General features: G+C 35.9%; 1 protein-coding gene across 10 annotated transcripts in view; it reads right to left on the bottom strand.

Moving 5' to 3' along the window:
• Positions 1-12,231, bottom strand: part of CAMK2D (calcium/calmodulin dependent protein kinase II delta) — a 345,149-nt gene that overhangs the window by 75,427 nt on the left and 257,491 nt on the right. For all 10 annotated transcript variants that reach the window (XM_044224161.1, XM_044224160.1, XM_044224169.1 and 7 more), the window contains one exon: positions 3,938-4,040. In XM_044224161.1, coding sequence (XP_044080096.1) covers positions 3,938-4,040 — 103 coding nt within the window. The remainder of the gene's footprint in view (positions 1-3,937; positions 4,041-12,231) is intronic.

The following is a 12,231-nucleotide window of genomic DNA, read 5'->3' as shown; positions in this document are numbered from 1 at the left end:
AAAAAATTTTTTTTATTTTTAAAGATTTTATTTATTTATTTGACAGACAGAGATCACAAGTAGGCAGAGAGGCAGACAGAGAAAGAGGAGAAAGCAGGCTCCCTACTGAGCAGAGAGCCGATTGAGGGACCTGATCCCAGGACCCTGGGATCATGACCGGAGCTGAAGGCAGAGACTTTAACCCACTGAGCCACCCAGGTGCCCCACCTCTTTTTTAAAAATAAGTTTTTATTAACATATAATGTATTATTTGCCCTAGGGGTACAGGTCTGAGAATTGTCAGGCTTATACATTTCACAGCACTCACCATAGCACATACCCTCCCCAATGTCCATAACCCAACCACCCTCTCTATACTCCCCCTCCCCCAGAAATCCTCAGATTGTTTTATGAGATTAAAGGTCTCTTATGGTTTGTCTCTCTCCTGATCCCATCTTGTTCCATTTTTTCCTTCCCTACCCCCAAACTGCCCACCCTGTTTCTCAAATTCCTTATATGACAGAGATCATATGATAATTGCCTTTCTCTGATTGACTTAACTTCGCTCAGCATAATACCCTCTAGTTCCATCCATGTCATGGCAAATGGCAAGATTTCATTTCTTTTGATGGCTGCATAGTATTTCATTTTGTGTGTGTGTGTGTGTGTGTGTGTGTGTGTATCTCACATCTTCTTTATCCATTTTTCTGTTGATGGACATGTAGGTTCTTTCCATAGTTTGGCTATTGTGGACACTGCTGCTATAAACACTCAGGTGCACGTGTCCCTTCAGACGACTACATTTGTATCTTTAGGGTAAATACCCAGTAATGCAGCTGATGGGTCGTAGGATAGCTCTATTCTCAACTTTTTGAGGAACCTCCATGCTGTTTTCCAGAGTGGTTGCAACAGCTTGCATTTCCCACCAACAGTGTAAGAGGGTTCCCCTTTCTCCGCATCCTCTCGAACATCTGTGGTTTCCTGACTTGTTAATATTAGCCATTCTGATTGGTGTGAGGTAGTATCTCATTGTTGTTTTGATTTGTATTTCCCTGATGCTGAGTGATGTTGAGCACTTTTTAAAATTCACCTCTTAAAAGTTGTTATTCTAATAGGTATCTTAGCAAAAACAACAATCATAGTATCATACTGAAGAAGAAATGGGGATTTTATTCCCAATCTGTCTTTCTTTCTCTGGAATCAGATCACTTTTAAACATAAATGATCACAATTTGAAATTTGTGTACTTTTATTTGGATGCTATTGCTTTCACTAACTTGATAATTGGTTTTTCACTCAACGATTTGCTCAACAACTTTCACAGAGGAGGCAGAGAACTGTGGCATTGTGTTTCATGCCTAGGTGGTTTTGAAAACTTATTCAACACCTTTCAAAGTCCAGGCATATTCCTATGGACTCGTAACAGCCTTGCAAAGAAATGTTTATTATCACTGCTTACAAAGAAGACATGGACCTCACAGAGTTAAAGTGACTTGCCCAATATCATACGATTATTAAGAACCAGACCCAGGACATAAGCTTGGGTACTCTAATTCAAAAACCAAAATTTTTTTCTACTGCACAAAATCCTACTGTCAAGCAGCTTGTGATCTAGCACAGGAGACAAAATGCAGAGCTCAAAAACAAGGGAGATTTAAGGTGGTCAATTATGTCACTTTTTTATGTACCAAGCCAAGTTATTGATGTTAATTTGTAGCTTGGCTCTGATAATAAGGCTTGTCTTGGTCCTAATATCCTATCATCACCTTCTACCCAGTTCTGGCAATTACATCCTTAGCCTATGTCTCTGTTTTGGTGTCCTGCTTCATACCCTGCATCTTGTGAAGCAAATGGGACTAGATGGTATTAGAGTCCTAACTCTGGAGCATTGATTTCCTCTAAACAGACTTCCTTAGAATTTAGAGTCACCCACTGTTCTGTATATTATCTGGGATTTGTTTGCTCTTGCAGACTCCTTAGTTCAAGCTGTCATCATACATAATGTGAACTCCTGTATTAGCCTACCTGGTCACCTGCCTTCAGAGTAAGTATCCTTAAGCCACCCTCCGCATTGTTACCTACAACATCATTATATAACATAAACCCCATAATGTCCTTCCCTACTGAAAAATTTTCACTGGGTTCTTGAAACTTCCAGGATAAAAGCCAAATCCTTCAAAAGCACATAAAATCCTTTTCCACCTAATTAACTACCACTCATCCTAGTATACTTTATACTTTAGCTATATCAAACTTCTTGCTATTCCATAAATAGAAACAGTAGTTTCATGCCTCTGAGATGTTTGCATGTGCTGATCCCTCAGTCTGGCCTTCATATCCTTGCACATTAGTCAACAAATTCTCATTCACCCACTGGGGAAGCAGAAGCACTACCCCAATCACCAAAATGTTCCCCAGATGCAGAATTTCACCTTTCTCTTATGCTCCAGGGCACCTTCCTGCATGCCCTCTTAAATGCTCTCACACTCCATGGGAAACAGTTACTGATACAGAAGTTTCAGTATCTTGAGGGGCATGACTTCTTGCTTAATTTAAGCATCCCCATTAATTTTTCTGCCCACCTCTGTGACAGCCCTCCTACTTTCTATTGGACCTCAATTCCAAGTTACCATATATTCTTTATCTGTGTCAACTGTGTCCTTATATAGTATACAAAGATACCTCTGAATCAATTTACAGTTCTTATTCTAGGTCCTACCTTCTTTCAGTTTGCATTTAAGAGGAATAAGCTTATTCATATGTCAAAATATGACAAACCAAATGCCAAGCTTGAAGACTGTAAATTCATTTGGTAGGTGAGGAGAGACTTAATGTAAACAGCAGTATTAAGCTTAGGAGGAATCGTGGACAAGGGTAACAGTCAGGTACTACAGAAATAGGATGGGAAGCAAAAAAAGGTCCTAAATTAAGCTGCCTGTAGAGGAAAGGCTGCCTTGCCACCCACTCCCACTTATTAGCTGGGACAGATTAGAGACAATGATGAACCCTGGGGGCCCTATTCACACAGATTTAGGAAAACACAAAAAGTCTCTGCATATAAAATAAAAAAAAGTAAGCACTTCTTGAGTGCTGTTTGCTGTTGTTGTTCAGAGGAAAAGCAATTAGAAGTGAAGGGCATTTTAAAAATGATCTAACCTCAAACACTGAAAGTCAGAAAAAAAGTTAGAGGCTTGGGGAGAGGTTATATTTTGGGAGATTACATGGAAAAAAAAAATGGGTCAGTACTGGGAAATGGCAAAAACAGAGGCATAAAAAAAGAAACAGTGAATAAAATAATCCAACAGGATAAATATTGAAACAATACACAAGCCTGGTTAGAAATGCTCTAATTTAGAGTTAATTTCTTTCTTAATTATAAAGAAACAGATATTTCACCAAAAAGAAATTTCAAAATTATCAGAATTTTACAGCAGAAACTGGCAGTGTGAAGAAATAGAAGATAATTAAGATGAACATACACATATGCCATAATATTTTTAAACTTTAATTTGCTAATTACGAAGTATGTGGAAATATTCTGTATTTCCCGAGTCCCTACTATTTACACAGCAGTTTTTGGCAGCAAGTAAGGTTCTATGTGAACAATTTTCTCTCAAAAAGTCCTCTTTTAACAATGTAAACCTCCCAGGGCACCTGGGTGGCTCAGTGGGTTAAAATAATGCAAACCTTCCTTATTAATTCTTAGTACAAGGATCCATTTTCTCACTCATGTTTTAAGAAGTCTACACATTACTGTGCTCCTATTAATATTTTCTCTTAAATTATTTCTAGATTATATACCTTCTAATGTCAATAAAATGAAATGCTTATAAAGGTCTAATGTCTTCAGTTTAGTCAGTTGTTAGAAGGAATATTTCTGTTTTACTTTGGCTGGGAAGTGGGTTATGATGAGCCAGAAGAGAATGAGCAACATAAAGTAAAAAGAAGCCCTACTCACCAAACCACGCCTGCTGGTCTCCTTGAACTTCTATGGCTAAGCCAAAGTCTGCCAGTTTCACAGCTGCTCCCTTGGATTTGCTAGCTAAAAGCAAATTCTCAGGCTTTATTTAGAAAGAAAAAAAAAAAGAGACTGAAGTGAGAACCTATTTTAAGTGACTATTCAAAACTAACAACATTTTGTAAGATTGGGGGGGAGAAAAGTCATGCACTGTCCTCTCTCCTGGAGACTGTCATTCCTAAATCCCAGGGAAAATATGGTTAGAAAAACAATTAAAAACTATCATGTGTGCAGGTTTCAGACAGATGCATAAATGTACTAGAGAGATACTAGGCAGAAAAGATAATATAGTTGGGGAGAGATCAAATGAATGGAAGCACCTGTCTTGACCTGCTCACATGCTTCCAAGGGCTGCTGAGGTCCGGACTTGGCCATGGACATTGACTTAGAAGCCTAATAGAGTACAGACATTTTCAGCAGAAGGAAACTTGGCAAAATGATAACAAGAGTTGGACCAATCTACAGACATTTGGCAAATGAAACTGTGCAAATTAAATCCTAGTTGACTTCAAGAGTTTGGACCCAAATGTAGTCATTTGATTCCTCAATGTTTCCAAACAATTTCTGTACAAATTTTGGAGTCTTATTCTGAATTACATATTAAATTGCTGTCTTTAAGAATCTGTTTATTCTTAAAGGCAGAAAGAGTATACTATTTGCCAAATGTTAGAGTTAGCATTTTTTCTCTTATAAGCCAGTTTTTAAAGACATAATTTAGATGTCTACAAAGTGTGATTCAAAGCATTCCTCATATATTTGTTCTTGTATCATGAAATACTATAACAAAGATACATTTTCATTTTCTTAGGTATTAATCATTACTCAAGGACTGATAACTCGGTGTTGGAATAAGGCTGTGTTTATACCACTGTTTCCCAACCAGGGCGTCGAGACACACAGGAACTCTGAAAATAGGCATGAGGGCAAAGACTTGAATTTCCCCCAACCACCTTTGTGGACTTTGGGAATTGAAGTGAGAAGAAAAGGAGTATGATTAATACATACACTGAAGTCTACCATTGCTAAGTATCTGGATGAACATACAGCTGGACTAGTACATCCACATTTGGAAGACTAGTTCAACATCTTACCTTGGGCTAAAACCCAGCAAATTTAGAGGTGTGCCTCAGACTGAAAGAAGTTGGGAAACAATGGAGTTTACAAGTGCCAAAACAATTGTCTGGAAATCTAAATATTCAGGTCATTCAAAATGATTCTGTTTCTGTGTTGGCAAACTAATTCAATATTTTTTTTCATGAAATGGCTACTTTTTTCTTACTGAATTAGGCAATTCTGTTGGCTGTTTTGACCTTGTATAAACACAGCCTAGACCAATATTTAATTTATTAATTAAGCCAGCCATGCAAATTAGCAAAGACTCATAACCAGAACTTGAAAAAATTAGGTTTAGTCTATAAGAAATAAGAGTGTAGGCAAGTAAGTTTTAATCAAGTACCAGACTTCTTCAGGCTATTGCTGTTCACTGCCATCAGATTCATCACTATTATGACAATAGGTAACTGTAAGGAAAACTTGGTAATTTCTTAGGGCTCATAGGGCTTTTTAAATCATCTCAACACTAAATACATGATAATTTAATTTGGACACTGGGATGAAGATGTCTCAAGAATATGAAAGATGTCCATGCTGAAATAACCTTCAGTGAAAAACCTAACATCCAAAATGGGGACTCTGGTTATCTATTAATGTAGTACAGTACCTAACCATATCATATTATTAATATTTGACATTTTATTTTCACAACTAAAATTTATGGCCTACTACATTCATGCATTTTCTAATTTAATCACAAAGTGATTTCCAGCTATTAATTTATTAAATAAATGACTTGAAAAACTGTATCAAACTGTAAGCAATAGTTTAATTCTTTGTAACCTTTACACTCAAAAGCACTGAGATGTCAGAGATCTCTGCTAATACACATCTGTCCTAATTTGTCAACCACAGACTCATTCAAGGAAAGAGTTTCAATTACTTTAGAAATCACAGTCATTTTAGATCTTTTAATGAAGTAGTACTGAAGTGTGCTGAGCAAATGTCAGTGTCATCAGTAAATAAACTTTTAAAATATTTAATGTGTTTTTATTCTTATCACTAGATCAAAAAGTTCTGGGCAGTGCTATGTGCATTACGCCCTTAAACACCAAGTATCTGCCAATTCAGAAGGAATGGAACACCTTAGAGTTTTATCATACATGGCCTCTGAATGACTGGGGCAAATATTCATACCTAGAGATGACCTAGAAGACCTCTCTATAGGGCCTTGTGAGTCATCCAGGGAAATAATTAATCCGTTTGGATCAGTGTTTTACCTTATACCCATTAAGACTGTTCAGCTGCAGTTATGTACAGGAAAAGGCAGGGCTCTTTCAAGATTACTGTGGAGATTTAAAAATTAATAGAACTAAAATGGCTTCATGTTTATATATCTTTTAAGCAAACCTAAAATACAGAATTATGGAATGCAAACTGAAAAATAAAGGTGCTTACTGACTTTACTAAAGGGTTATTTTCTTTATAAAATATTTCTCACAAGATTGCTTCTAATGGCCAGCTTCAGTGAAACATTAGAAATAGCATACAAATGTGATTTATATACAACTCTTTGGAATATATTCAAAATCTGAATAATCCTGTTATCACATTCTGCCATTTATATGGCATCCAACTTAAATACGTGTTTAAATACTACAGAAGTTCACTAGCAAGTAGGTTAGTTCAAATTCTGAACACCTACAGAAAAGAAGATAATTTGCGACTGTAACAAAAGCTGAAATGGTAGACTCAATCAGCTAATTAGTGGCTGCTTCCTTAAAAGGACCACCACCATTATCTGCTACTATTCAGTAATTTGATTTTCTAAAGCAAATGAGTAAGGTGAAATCAGAAACACAGGTCTTCCAATGTATAGCTGAACATGAGAGAAAAGGGGAACATGATGATCTAGAAAAAAGACACAGAGCTAGGTCTATGTCCTAGGACAGACTGTTATTAACTGTGTGGACATGGGTAACTCACAGACTGTTGGAGCTAATTAGTTCTTTCATCTCTCAAATGAGCATTATAAGCATATTTCTCATAACAGTATATACAAAATTATAAAATCTCACTGGATTTTATCACCAGAGCCCTGTTCTCTGTATGGAGCAATATACACATTGGTGATTAGCTGTTACATTCCAGTGCAGCTGGCCATGTCAATGTGCAGGACGCTAAATATTTGCAGCGAATGTTCATAACTTGGGGGAGGTCTATATTCCTAAATTTAATGCAATCTATTATGCTAATCTTTATATATTGAGATTATCTCTAAATTCCGATAATGCAATCACTTTTTAGGTTGGGTTTTAAATAGATTCTACTGATGTTCTCACACACAGGTTCCTTCCCCACCCAATTGCTTCCTAATGATGCAGGATTTTCCATGACATCTGGTCTTAGTGTCAACAACCATTTATAGCATATCAGCTGTAATGAGCAGCAACTGTTGGCAAGTTTTGTTCTGTGCTTCCATATGGATGCAACAGCAACTTCTTTCATTGTGATCTGAGATTTTCTTGAATCTGTCCAAGTATCTCAAAGTACCTAGGCAGGTTGCTGGTATCACTTTTAGGACTAGGAATGACTTAGGAGATAAAATAACTCAAACCCTTCAGTCTCAATGAGGTAGGATCTGTGCACATATGTGATTATCTAGCCAACAAAACTCAAACGTTAGGAATTTTTATGTGTAGTGAAATCATGTATGTTTTACTTTTTTATAGCTTTTTAATGAATATCATAAACAGTTATTAGTTTTATCATTCTATATTATTTAATCCCTTCATTTCTGTAGATACTTGTTTCTAAGAATTGAAATGATCTTTTTAGATTTCTTTCCTCTACTGGATAGTATCAATTATTTCAACACGAAGTTAAGAATTCCGTGTTTTGGTGTGTTTTCAGTCACTTTTCCCTTGCCACAGAAGGTGTAACAATACTCCTAGAGATAAACTAAGTGAAAGTGCATGAATTGAAAAGCTTGAATATCAAGCTTACTCATGTACATGGCAGAAGTTCTTTTGTGCACATGGTACAAGTGACTTTTGCTTTTACTTTTATATGGAATGGATATTTGAATTTATATACCTAAGCACATGGGAGTTCTCAGCTGATGCCATGTGTTGAAAATCTGTGGTTATCAAGTACTATTTCCATCATCAAGCATACATGAGCAAGTTCCTAAGAATCATCTGCTTTCCTTTCCTGTTTTCTTATTTACTTCTACATTATTAGCAGATACTATCAGCACATACTTCTATACTATCAGCAAATACTTCTCTGAAAGAAGCAGACCAGTGGGACTCTGCCAATTACCTACTGTTTCTCCATGGCCTGACACACAGCTGTCAGGTTCAACAAAGAAACATAAGAATGACCGATGAAATGTGGAATCTATCACTTACACAGTTTGTATCTAAAACACCTAGACATTCTTTATACACAAATGATAAGTTCTTTAAACTTTTATCTGAGTATACTTCTGAGAAAAGAGGAACAATTGCAATTTTATAATTATTCAAAATGTATCTACTACTAAAGAGGATTTACTGAATACATGTCATATTCCCCCAGAAAATTAATTTCTCTCCTTTCTGGTCTTTAATTTTATTCCTATATTTAATTTAGATTTAAAATCCCTTCCCCTATCTCCAAAATTATTATCCTCATTAAAATCTATTCTCTCTCTCTCTCTGCCCATGCCCTCTCTTTCTTTTCTTCTTCCTCTCTCTCATATCCATCCCCTGATCTGATGATTTTTCCATTAAATAATATTGTTTTTCAGGAGGTAGGCCAAGGAAAAAAGCACCATTTTCTGCTGAGACAATTCACAGACGTTGATGTGTTGCTAAAAGATTGTTTTATGTATGAAGCCTTCTGACCAGATGCTCTTCATGAAGTTTGGTAACCATCTCTGATGTACCTTGAACCGAAGAAATCTTACTATTTTGTGTGGAATATATGATAAAGCAGAGCTATAAAACTATCTCCTTTGACTTACTTCTGTTCCCTGATTCACAGAAACTATATTCTTCAGACTGTTAAATGAGAAAACACATCTCTCCATTTCTTGTGACCTCAAGAGTTGTCACTTGTTACTACCAGTTTTTGTTTGACCTATCTCCTTTTTTTCTGGGAGGAATAGCACTGATACGTATTTTAAAATGATCTTTAATTTGTGGCCTGTATGTTCTAGCCACACAAGGTTTGTTCTGATTTTGCTCTATAATTTGTGCCCACCAACTCTGATAGAACCTCAACAGGGGCTTAAGAAATGTTTGATGAACATTTAATCCTCTTTTTACACCTAAATCTTCAATTATCAGCTCACAAACACTCAAGACTAAGTTATAGTAATCTACTCTTTATAAACAATCTATTTTTAGGCACTCCAGATTGATTGTCTTGATGTGGCCTAAATCAAATGTGCCAAATGCATTTCATTCTTCTCTGTGTCTCATTTTCCAAAGGCTATGACCAATGCCACCTTACTAATTTGCTAAATAAGAATTTTTTCTTTGGACATCTATTAACAAATTATGTTGCACACCCCCCACCCCCAACTCCACACTGTATCTTAAACATAACTTAAACTTATTCCTTATTTCTAATAATACAGATCTTATACAGCCCTGGAAGATCCATAAGCAGGATCACTTTAATAATTTGATTCACTAAACTTAGACCCATTTCCCAATTCTTCATGTTGCTGGCAAAATTACATTCCATCATTGTTTGACCTATTATTTGGCCTTTCTAAAGTTTTTGATTTATCCAGCTAATGAGCTGAGACATGGTAGCAATTAAGTATGCACCCTGGAACCAAAATGCTTGGGCACAATTCACAATTTACTAGCGGAGCAACCATGAATAAGTTCTTTCACTCATGGTGGCTAAATCTCTCCTTATGCAATATGGGGAAGATCAAAGTGCCTTCCTCATAAAGCTGTTGTTAAGATTCGTATGATAACAGAGTACAGGGTACATGATTAACTGCCGGAAAAACAGTAGCTATTATAATTTTTATTACTAACGTCCCGCCTTGATCCGAATCCTCCCAAAGACGAGAGTCATATTCCTGAACTATAGTACTATAATTATGTCACCACTACACTCCTTAATACTGCTTGGATCTGACAGTGGATTCACCTCAGATGAAAGGTCTATGTATCCACTGGATACTGCCTGGTTGTGATTGATGGGCTTCCTTTATGCTAATATCCCACCACATGGAGCCTTCTCCTATTGCTTGTTTCTGGGACATCGTCCAATTTTCTGCTGTGCCTCAGCCTTGTCTCTAGGTTCTTAGAATTTTCCATCTGGTGGATTCCACCGTCTAATAAGCTCCCAAGAGTGGCAGTTATTCAAATAATGATCTTAATGATATCACTGTATTAAAGAGTGATTACTTACCCTCTTTATTCAATATTAATTAACATACACAAAATCTATTTCATTCAGTGATGCCTTTTATATTATAAATGTGCTTTTGATTGAATTTCATTCATTCCAAAATTAAAAGCATATGCCATAAGTATTTACTAGGTATTAAGTCCTATATTAGATACAGTAAAACAGTATTTTTGGAGTAAAACAGTATGCTAGGTAGGTACGGTACAGTAATACAGCTTTTGTTCTAGAAGAGGCTTATAAACAAAATGTACAGCACTCATATGCTTATAGATACCTTTAATAATGAAGAACATAACATTTCCTGTGGTATTCTCTCAGTGATACGGACAAATTAAGGTGTGCACCAAATATATGTATTCTATATGAATTAACATATAAGTCAGGGTAGGGAAACAAAATATATGACCTAAGAATAATAAGGGCAAATTTTTGTTTAAAGCTTGGTAATAAAAAATTTTACCAATATTTTTATTTTAATATACTGGCAAATATGCTTTCACCAGCTATATACTTATCAGATAAAGTATATGTATGGGTATAAAAGACATAAAACAAAGCCAGGGATTTAGCACATTCAGGGTGTGTGTAAAATGCCTCTAATATACTCTTAGTGTGTTATGAAATGGCCTACTGAAACATGCACCAAAAACTAGACTCAACTGAAGTCTGTTCTAGCCAGCAATCTGACAGAAACCAAAAGAATTACAAAAATTATAACTAGTTCTATAAAAAGTTCACCCCGTTCTTTCCTAAAATCAGAATAAGAATGGAGAACAAAAACAATTTTATCCCTTGAAAGAAATCTGATGGGTGATTCAGCAGGTTATTTCTTTTGGTAGTTAGCCTCCCTAAAAGTCACCTGCCTGAGTTTTTAATTAGTCGATTTAGCTCATATATCAGAAAATAGACCTTCTTCTCAGCCCACATCCTAGGCCCACTGCTATCTCTGATTAAAGTTCCAGTTTTTGAAGCGCTCAGCTGAGTTTGAACACTTAGAGAAGTCTAATATCATAACCCCAGAAGATATATTTTAAAGGTCATGTAAGAGAATTCACATTTTTCATCCTTGGTTTTTAGAGTATACTTCTAATTATTTAACCTAGAGTAAAATGTTTCAAATGACAAATTTATTAAATAGAGTATGTAATAAATACGCATGCCCATATATATTCACTTACAAAGGAAAGTAGTACTGTGAGTTCTGAGAAGTTAACAAAAAGGGGCTCTCTCTCTCAACAAGCTGGTAAGGAATTCTTGAGGTGATTGCCAAAGACATGAATTTTTAAAGGAATATATTGTTTTCCCTTAATCATGATGGGTACATTCGGTAAAGTGTTAGCAGATGTACACAGTCTTATCTTGGCTCTCCAAAAAAAAAAAAAGAAAAGAAAATGCCATTAACCATATCTTTGCTTTTGACATTTAAAGCTCTAAGTCTCAAACTGAAATCAAAGGAAAATTCCAGAAACCTAAGGCAATGCTTTGCTTACAAACCACATCTTCAAATAACTTATTATGGATCCTTAGAGATATATTCTTTTAGAGCATACTAAATGAATGGAAACTACAGATTTATCATTATTAGAGAAGTCTGCACATGAGAAACCAGCCCAGGTCTTCCCACTGAACACATACAGCTGAAGACATTGCAACCTTTGTGGCTCCTCTGTATATTAATGCCTGAATATGGATGAAGCTTGAAACTATATAGTACTCACATTTGCTACTTTGCCCACCCAGTGGTTTCATTTAAATTTTTA

Source organism: Neovison vison, chromosome 11 (assembly GCF_020171115.1).
Source record: "Neovison vison isolate M4711 chromosome 11, ASM_NN_V1, whole genome shotgun sequence".
NCBI classification, from domain to species: Eukaryota; Metazoa; Chordata; class Mammalia; order Carnivora; family Mustelidae; genus Neogale; species Neogale vison.
Note: the sequence above shows the minus strand (reverse complement) of the source record. Positions and strands in the feature narration are given on the sequence as shown.